The sequence below is a fragment of the Berghia stephanieae genome, chromosome 1 (assembly GCF_034508935.2).
Source record: "Berghia stephanieae isolate SIO BIC M18660-M18661 chromosome 1, UCSD_Bste_1.3, whole genome shotgun sequence".
NCBI lineage: Eukaryota > Metazoa > Mollusca > Gastropoda > Nudibranchia > Aeolidiidae > Berghia > Berghia stephanieae.
The window spans coordinates 140920304-140930804 of NC_088360.1; the positions used below are offsets into that span (position 1 = coordinate 140920304).

The 10501-nt window shown below is 36.3% G+C and overlaps 1 protein-coding gene across 1 annotated transcript in view; it reads right to left on the reverse strand.

Moving 5' to 3' along the window:
- Window positions 1–5805: 5805 nt before the first annotated feature.
- The window catches only part of LOC144963372 (NF-kappa-B inhibitor alpha-like), a 5476-nt gene continuing 780 nt past the window's right edge, over window positions 5806–10501 (reverse strand). The window contains exons 2-4 of the mRNA XM_078897336.1: window positions 9162–9514; window positions 8116–8453; window positions 5806–7427 (exon numbers count right to left, since the gene is read on the reverse strand). Of these exons, the coding sequence (XP_078753462.1) occupies window positions 7356–7427; window positions 8116–8453; window positions 9162–9514 (763 nt within the window). The 3' untranslated portion in view covers window positions 5806–7355. The remainder of the gene's footprint in view (window positions 7428–8115; window positions 8454–9161; window positions 9515–10501) is intronic.

Sequence of the window (10501 nt, forward strand, 5' to 3'; positions counted from 1 at the left end):
GCATAACAACAGAGATGATTTACAAGGAAAAAAATATCATCTCCCAAAACTATAACTATACATTCGACTGTTTCCCTCTCAGCCAAGGACTCTGACCAAGGTCAGGACAAAACCAAACAATCTCATTCCAAGACAAAGACAGAAAGCAATTGGAAAACAGATAAGAGGGGATAAAAGACACAGCAAGTACCTCCCTGCCCGCTATGGGAGGTAGGAACCCCACCCAGAAAGATTGATGGAGTATGCCGGCAGCAGCAGCTAAGGGTAGGTGATATTTGCATCCTGTACTTATTTCAACCCAACTTTTGTAGCCAGAAATTCTCGGTCTCTTCACTGTGGGAATTCCAAATATATCAACATAATCATCAGTCCTTCTTTGCGTACCTATAAAACCGGATTTTGCTTGATTTATGATTATTTTATCGTTCTTTTTTTTTTTTTTTTTTTTTTTTTTTTTATTTATTACGGCGCTTATCACATTAAAATCAGATCATATCAGTGCTGGATAGTTTCTTTGTTGTTGATTTTTTTTTCTTTTAAAAGAAGAAATGAAAGGATTCAAATATCGATTGAATAGGTAAATGAATGCGCAACCCACAACATTTTCATAGATTGAGCACCCCGATCTTATAACTTGTTTTGTATATGAATCATAATAATAACATGCCTAATACGCAAGCTGCACTTATTGGCGAGACGGAGTGCGTCGGAACAGACTTACACATTATATTGTGTTACATTGTTTACAAAATATTTCTGGTACTCGTATGCATGTGTAGTCAACGGTCAATCGTGTTCTTTATTATTTTATTATTAATTTTGGCTTGGCATCTTACATATGTGAATTTGACAGGTTGTTATGGATGGTAATTACTCGTATAACATTAAGTGATTTTTAAACATTTTACCGCGTTTTAAATGTCTTTCTTGCATTCATTGCCGAGCACCTCCACTTTTCTGTTACTATTTTAACGATCAGCTGATTTTCTCTTGCCTCCCCTTTAATTTCGCGGACTTTTTTCAGAACGAGGCGTGGGAGTGGCTAATACAATGCATAACAACAGAGATGATTTACAAGGAAAAAAAATCATCTCCCAAAACTATAACTATACATTCGACTGTTTCCCTCTCAGCCAAGGACTCTGACCAAGGTCAGGACAAAACCAAACAATCTCATTCCAAGACAAAGACAGAAAGCAATTGGAAAACAGATAAGAGGGATAAAAGACACAGCAAGTACCCTCCTGCCCGCTATGGGAGGTAGGAACCCCACCCAGAAAGATTGATGGAGTATGCCGGCAGCAGCAGCTAAGGGTAGGTGATATTTGCATCCTGTACTTATTTCAACCCAACTTTTGTAGCCAGAAATTCTCGTCTCTTCACTGTGGGAATTCCAAATATATCAACATAATCATCAGTCCTTCTTTGCGTACCTATAAAACCGGATTTTGCTTGATTTATGATTATTTTATCGTTCTTTTTTTTTTTTTTTTTTTTTTTTTTTTATTTATTTATTACGGCGCTTATCACATTAAAATCAGATCATATCAGTGCTGGATAGTTTCTTTGTTGTTGATTTTTTTTTCTTTAAAAGAAGAAATGAAAGGATTCAAATATCGATTGAATAGGTAAATGAATGCGCAACCCACAACATTTTCATAGATTGAGCACCCCGATCTTATAACTTGTTTTGTATATGAATCATAATAATAACATGCCTAATACGCAAGCTGCACTTATTGGCGAGACGGAGTGCGTCGGAACAGACTTACACATTATATTGTGTTACATTGTTTACAAAATATTTCTGGTACTCGTATGCATGTGTAGTCAACGGTCAATCGTGTTCTTTATTATTTTATTATTAATTTTGGCTTGGCATCTTACATATGTGAATTTGACAGGTTGTTATGGATGGTAATTACTCGTATAACATTAAGTGATTTTTAAACATTTTTACCGCGTTTTAAATGTCTTTCTTGCATTCATTGCCGAGCACCTCCACTTTTCTGTTACTATTTTAACGATCAGCTGATTTTCTCTTGCCTCCCCTTTAATTTCGCGGACTTTTTTCAGAACGAGGCGTGGGAGTGGCTAATACAATGCATAACAACAGAGATGATTTACAAGGAAAAAAAATATCATCTCCCAAAACTATAACTATACATTCGACTGTTTCCCTCTCAGCCAAGGACTCTGACCAAGGTCAGGACAAAACCAAACAATCTCATTCCAAGACAAAGACAGAAAGCAATTGGAAAACAGATAAGAGGGATAAAAGACACAGCAAGTACCTCCCTGCCCGCTATGGGAGGTAGGAACCCCACCCAGAAAGATTGATGGAGTATGCCGGCAGCAGCAGCTAAGGGTAGGTGATATTTGCATCCTGTACTTATTTCAACCCAACTTTTGTAGCCAGAAATTCTCGGTCTCTTCACTGTGGGAATTCCAAATATATCAACATAATCATCAGTCCTTCTTTGCGTACCTATAAAACCGGATTTTGCTTGATTTATGATTATTTTATCGTTCTTTTTTTTTTTTTTTTTTTTTTATTTATTTATTTATTACGGCGCTTATCACATTAAAATCAGATCATATCAGTGCTGGATAGTTTCTTTGTTGTTGATTTTTTTTTCTTTTAAAAGAAGAAATGAAAGGATTCAAATATCGATTGAATAGGTAAATGAATGCGCAACCCACAACATTTTCATAGATTGAGCACCCCGATCTTATAACTTGTTTTGTATATGAATCATAATAATAACATGCCTAATACGCAAGCTGCACTTATTGGCGAGACGGAGTGCGTCGGAACAGATGGATACCCCTCCCCCCCCCCCCCCCCCCCCCACACACACACACACACTTTAGCACACACGTACATGAAGGCATAGAAGGTGGACCCATGGAAGAGCCAATCTTTCTAATGTAACTTATCCCAGAGTAGTCTTTTATTGAAAGGACTTGGAAAGCATAGACTACAGGCAGATCAACCTTTAAATTTAAACTTAAATTTGAGCTTTTAAATAGCGCAATATCCAATAAACGTGCTCAAAGCGCTTTACAAGGGGTCAATGGCCAAAAGAAACACTTAACATGTAAGACGGGACATGACGCCTGTTCGGCGGTATTACAATTTTTCTTCGGACAGAGACAACGCTGTTAACGGCCAGGTACTCATTTTACACCTGAGTATACGATGAGAGAAAGTGAGTAAAGAGCCTTTTCCAAGGACTCAACAATGCATCGGGCGAGGCTCAAACCCAAAGCCTTCCGATCCAAAAGCGAATGTCTTACCACGAGACCACATAGCCGCAATATAGATAGTACATTAGAACAGCACTAAAGACCATTATACATGTTCTCATCACTATCCGTTAAATAATCGACGGAGTATGTCGGCAGTTGTTAAGGGTAGGGGTTACATATTTGCATCCTGCTATACTTATTTCAACCCAACTTCTGTATCCAGGAACTTTCGGCCTCTACTCTTCACTCGGGAAATCCCCAAATTTGCTAATCAACACTGCTCGCTTCTTTGCAAACCCACTGAGCCGGATGTTTCTTACTTTCAAGAATTGCATGGCGCTGGTGGCATTCATGACACGTAGCACGTCGAAAGAGTAGTCTGCTGACGACATCACACACTCACACACACACACACACACATTCACATGATGGCATCCAAGGTGGATCCTAAGAATTATACATAAAAAGTAGTCCTTCAGAGCCATTGGGCCCATGGAGCCGGAGTTTATCCCAGTTTCTATAGTGTGAAACGGTCAATAGCAACTGCTTATTATCCTTTGGATAGGACGATAGTCTATTTTGCAAAGTACTTTCCGCAAAATCTAACAGACTCGGCTCCCCATTCACTGTTGAGTGGACCGGGGAGTCAGAAAAAAAATCTCGACTACACCTGGGATAGGTCTCTTGGTCCCTTTGCGTGTGAAGCGAGTGCTCTGCCAACTGAGCTATCGGGACTCCCCCCCCCCCCCCCCCCGCCTCCCCCTTCCCCCCACCCTGCCTGAAAGACTCTTCGGTAATAGATGCCTGAGAAAAAAAAGAAGACAAGGTAAAAATGTTACAAGTGGATCCCGATATTGCTTCGTCAAGGGCCATCCACAATATAACAGTGGAATAGGATCATCTCGAACAGGGAGACACTCTTATTAGCTCCTTTATAATATACTGACAAAGCCACTCAAAGTTTTACAGGGGAAAAACACATTCAATTCACTTACATTTAATTTATATCCGTTTATTTTTCTCAAGTCACTTGATATGAGCGTCTCCAGACCGAGTTGCGCAAAATCAAGACACCTTAAAATACTCCAGGCCATGACAGAGGTACCCAGAAAAGGGCAACTGATTGTTCATTATATCAGTGACCCTTACTACTCCTACCCCTCCCCCCCCCCCCCCCCCCCCCCCCCCCCATTATCTTTTCCAACCAGCATTTGTTCCTTTAAAAAATATTTGAGCATTTATATAGCGCAATATGTATTATCCAATAAACGAGTTCAGAGCTCTTTACACCAGATCCCTATCCAACAGCAACACTTAAAAATGATTCATTCCTGTTACTGACTGTTAAGCGATATTACATTTTTTTTTTTTTTGCCCCGACAGTGTTGTTAACAGCCAGGTACTCATTTTCATTTTACACATGAGTACAATGTGAGCAAAGAGTAAAGAGCCTTTTCATGAATCAATTATGAGCCACTCTGAGCAGGACTCCTCTGGACCTTCCAGTCCGAAGGCGAGCGAGTGTCATACCACTAGACCATATAGCTGCAGAAAACATTTCACTCTTAGCTAAGGGTCAGTGCATTAATGAATACACACTGTAGTAAGTTGTTTTGATTTAACGATAACGGTAACGTACTCAAGATCCTTTCACTTTCAGGTTGTATCAACACACAGGAAAGGAGAAAGAAAATGGTGGTACACAACCCACCGGAGTAGGTTAAAAAAAGAGTTCACTGGAGCCCGAATTCTTAGATCATAATCAGGCGTCTTAGATATGTTTGTTTTGTTTTTCAGGGTTTTACGGCGCTTGCAACACATTTAGGTTATATCAGCGCCAGTAAAAAAAGGAAAAAATGGGATGGTAAAAAGTTCTAGAATTACAATTTAAGCACCCAAGAAAAAGTAAGATATAGGGGAACTGGGACCAAATAGGGATCTGATGTAGATTCCAAGAGCATACAACCAATGTACTTAGTTTGAAAAAGTAAGTGTAAGGAACATTTCAGAATTTCAAGGAAGAGGAAAAAAAAAAGATCTCAATCCCAGCAGTACTAAATTCTATGAGTGGGGATAACCAAAAAGTGTCCATCTCCACCACAAGGACTGAAATGTCACGTTGATAAGGACAGGAATGCTTAATGATCAGAGAAAGAAGAAACAGGTTTTCCACACCAAGCATTGATGACGTTAGCGATATGATGCGCAGTTGTTTTTGAAACAGCAGAGCGATGTCAAAGATTCTGGTCGCATTGTTTTTTCCTTGGGAAACACAATTAATTTACCCCATTCGATTGTAAGAATGAGTAACTAGTAACTGGCTTCAGGCTGTAATGGGATTTGTAAGAGTAAATGTAGAAAAAAAAAAAAGCGCACAAGGTGACTTGTATTTTATGAAATAAATGTTTAGATCACTGAATGACCTGTTAAAAATCGTCTCTCTACTCTCTATAAATAAATGAAAATGTGCGCATTAAAGGAAAATAAGGGCCACCAGCCATGCTGATGCCTTATAAAAATAAAACCCCCATAAACAAACTAAACAAAATGATATTCCTTTGAAAGAAAATAAACATGGTGTGATTTATTGTTTGTATGGTAATCAATGACGATGATGATGGCGAAATGAAATATGATCAGAAATAAATGATAATATAAATCATTTCTGAAGACAATCCATGAGATCAAACTGCCCATGAATGTCATCTACTAAAAGCTATTTGTACAGTATTTACATTTGTTATATGATACATTGCAACGATACAAACAGAAGAATAGCACAGAGACAAAAAGTTGCATCAACAAATTTCACAAGCTAGTGAACACTCATACGTAATGAAATTTATTTCACAGTTATATCAAACAACACAATAGCAAAAGAAAAATTCATTTGTAAATTAATTTTTCCATTTTGTCAAATTACTCAAAAATTGAAGCATGTAGACAACACAAGCACAGAAAATAAGGAATTTACAAGCACAACCATTAAAAACTGTCCAAGAACAACCTGTTGGACTTAAATAAAATATCTCCTTTTCAATTTATTTAAAAAAATAATTATGGTAATAAACTTTTTGTGATGTTTTTTCTCTCCAGGTAACACTATAATCCGTGACTTTTCAGTGACGGATCTGACCTGAGACGACAACAATGAGCCGATTTCAAAACAAAACAAAAATGAATGTAATTTTTCATATGTTTCAAACCACAAAAAAACAAAACAAAAAAAACTTGTATTGCTCAACAAACTGGATTCATTGAAACAAAAAAAAAATGAATTTAAAAAAAAAAATTCCAACATTCAACAAAATAAATTTAAACATCAACCCAACTGACATTCCCTGAGAAAAATAATGATGCAACGAGTCACTCTGACAATGTTGTAGAAAATAAATATTTCTCAACTTCTTCAAGAACTCAACAATTTATATCATTTACTTTAAATATTTGTAAATGAAATAATTGCATTGATTATCTCCCTTGCCCCTTCCTTTCCATTGCACTAAGGGAATCTCTTGATTCAAAGATGTATGACCAATTTACTTGCAAGATTTTATCGTTTCAGTCAAAAAGAGATTGGAATTGTAGCAAAAAAATTTAATCTACATATAATGTCTTGGAATCCTATTCATATTAAGCATAAGAATAAAAAGTTGAGTTTAAAGCTTAAAGTTGAACTATCATTTTACTGTTTCAATGGACTGCCAAACTACATTTATAAGTTCAAAATCAAATTCAACTGGAGACATGACGATGAACAAGAATAATTTTTCTTTTTGGTCCAACTAATTCGAAACGAAAGAACAACTTTTTTTCAATGGAAAGGAAGGCAAAAAAAGTAACAAAAGTTACTAACTTTGTAAGGATATTGTTAGCTATTTCTGGCAACATCAAAATAATGTTTCCACTTCCTTCTGCAACAAAAGATTGATCATTAGAAACAGTGTTTCTGCGTTTTATGCACCACAGTGGCCACTCCTCTCAACTCCGTGTAATGTGTGCGAGCTGCCTTGTCGTAATTTAATCCTTTTGTCACAGCCCAATGGGGGAATGGGCTCTAATGCAGCTGTAATTTTCAGTCAGCAGTGGTTGAAATCGAAACTCTATCGGCAAGTTTGCAAGTAGGCTTGGTGTGACGAAGGATTAGACATTCGACATGATGATCCAGTGTCACTCTGTTTTTTTTTAAATGAGAAAAAAGAATGGAAATCAATGCAAATGTGAAAATGGTGTTAGTGTTCAAATGAAACAATTAATGAGACCAAAAATTAATTAATAAGTATTCATCCATATCCATCCCTTGCTTCCACTTTTTATATCATATCACTTCTAATGTCATTCTAAGTTATTTATAAAGAAAAAAAAAAGAATCTAATAATAATAATGATAATAATAATTGAAATAAAAAACAACCCCCCCCCCCCCCCTAAAAAAAACAAACAACAAAGCAACTATCTGCTTTCAATAACTGGATACACATCTTTACTTGTCTGTTTCAAGACTACAAATGTTATTTAATCCCCAATTTCTATATTTTTAAATGGACAGCAACAATGTCTTCCAACCCTTTCTACAAAGTGCGCATCTTATGACTTGGCACTTTCTTACAGGTATTAATTAGTCCAGCCACCAAATCTCAAAAAGAAAGTCAAGTATGAAGTCAGGAAAAGAGCATCAATAGACATTAACCAGATCCTTAGGTGCCTTTGTGGTTGACCGATTATAATCTAGAATTCTTTTTTAACAACATTAATTATAATTTCAATTAGCCATTACAGTACCTTTACAGTACAACGGAGATCTCACAAGGCAACCTAATAGATGCATAAGAAAAGATTGGCTGATAAATCAAAAAATACTCACCAATTCGTCATCTGAACTTTCCATATCAGAGTCATCATTCAATGAGTCAATATCATATGATGCACCACTCTTGTAAAGGACTTCCACAGCATCCAAATGATTGCGTCCAAAAGCCAATATAATTGGAGTTAGCCCTGCATATGTGTCAGCATCAATATTTACATCTCGTCTTTGCAACAAAAACTTCAGCATCTCTATGTGACCCCAGTCAGCAGCCATGTGAAGAACTGTTCGGCCATTTTTACCCTCTGGTGTATTGACACAAGCACCTGCACCAAGGAGTAATCTCATGACATTGATGTGTCCACCAATTGCTGCCAGATGAAGACACGTCAAACCTAGAATAGTCAAAGGAAAAAAAAAAGGAAATGTTTAAAAACTTCTGAAACATAAACCACGAATAATAGTAGCTCAGGTGATTGTTGACTCAAAAAAAAGGAATTAATTTAAACAACAACAAAAAAGCATCACTTCTCCAACTTTATAAACCTAAAGACTCAGTTCACATGGGGTATTTATGTACATAAATAAAACAACAAACAAATAAAAGGCATTATTACAAAAGTTTTCGAGAATCAGCATCAGCAATCCTGTTTGAGTTTGATATACTCAGATTAAGTACAAATAGTAACACCATCAACAACAATATTAAATGTCTCATAAATAAGATGTCACACAACAAAACAAAAATAAATAATTACCGTTAAAAAAATTAGGATGAAGCCGTAGTCATTTAACTCTCTCGAGTTCACCCTCATTGAAAATCGAACAAATTTGTTCGATTTTCCATGCATATGAACTCGAGAGAGTTAAATATTAAACAAAAATGAATATAACAGCTTCCAAAGTGAACAAAATATGTAACGAGGAACATTTTGAATTCAGAGCTTTCTTCAGCGAACAGCAAAAACAACATAAAACAGTATGACATCCATTATGATTTTGATGTTGGCTGAAGACCAGGCTTTTAGAAAGCCCAAAACATCCCTTGATACACGTTGTGTTCACTCTGAAGGCTGATATATCCAATTTTGCTCAATAATTACCTTCATAATTTCTCATGTCCAATTCTTGGGGGACTCTTTGGTAGGGAATTTCGTATTTATTTTGGTAGGTCTCTTCGTACGACACAGACGATAACAACATTCTAGCAATATCCTCAAATCCTAATCTACAAGCATTGTGAAGAGGAGTGTTCCCATTTTCGTCCCTGACGTCAACAGAAGCTCCAGCACACATCAACCTTCTAACGACAGCAGCTTGTCTGGTGATAACGGCAAGATGCAGAGGAGTTTGAAGAAGGTTGTTAGCTTGATTGAGCCAGTCCCAATCTGGTGCTAAAGCAATTATCTGATTGATGATATTTTCTGATCCATGGATGATACTGAGGTGTAAGTGACTGTAAAGGAAAAAAAGAAAGAAAATAAAATAAATGATTATTTGCATAAATATATCAATTAATATTTTTAATGTGATCATTGCTAAAACATTAAAAAAAAAGGAAGGCAAACTTTTTTTTTTTTAATCAGCCACCAAACTATACTATTATAAAACAATCTCCAGCGACCAAAAATGGTTATATTCTATTTATTTCATGAGGTTCAAAAAATTGTTAATGAAATATCAGTGGCCCTCCATCCTTTTTGGCTTAGGCTTAACACATTTTAAAGTCAATTATACGTAAAGCATCAGAATTTTGAAATCAATTCAATTCAAAGTTATCACTGGGTATCTCTTAGTTGCTGCCAAACAGAAATCTTTCCGTTGAAATCAATTGTGACAGTAGTGAACATTAGATTTATAGTTGCGTATTAGTATTAGGTTACACGTAAATAAATAGTTTTTTTTAGTATTAGGCATTTGAAAAAAATCCCGAGTATGAGATCAAATCAATAAAAAAATACAAAATTTCCAATAGAATACAATTAAGACGACTAATAACTTTCATTGCCGTAAGCTAAAAATAAAATGCATCGCTTACCAAGTTTAATAATAGGCATAGTAAATAAGAAATTAAAAAAAAAAAAAAAAAGAAAAAAGAAAGAAAGAAAAAGTAGAACTAGGCGCGCGAGGGGAGGGGAGGTGCGGTGGTGATTATCGAAGGGAAATCCCCATAACAATTTGAACATGACACAGCAGTGTAAAACCTGTGCCCAGCCAGGCTGTGGAATTTCCATGCACACTTCTAAGCCCCGCCCCCTATAAAATGAGGCTCTGGAAGGGGTAGTCTAAAAATAGCAACACGTACTTTCCAACAGTCTAAAGTTAGGTGTGCCTAGCAAACTTGAGGGGGTGACCTTTGTGATCAAATTATCATGCAAAAAAAAAGCATGCCCCAGCCCCACAACAATACTGATACGAATAATATTTAATATATTCCGTTCAT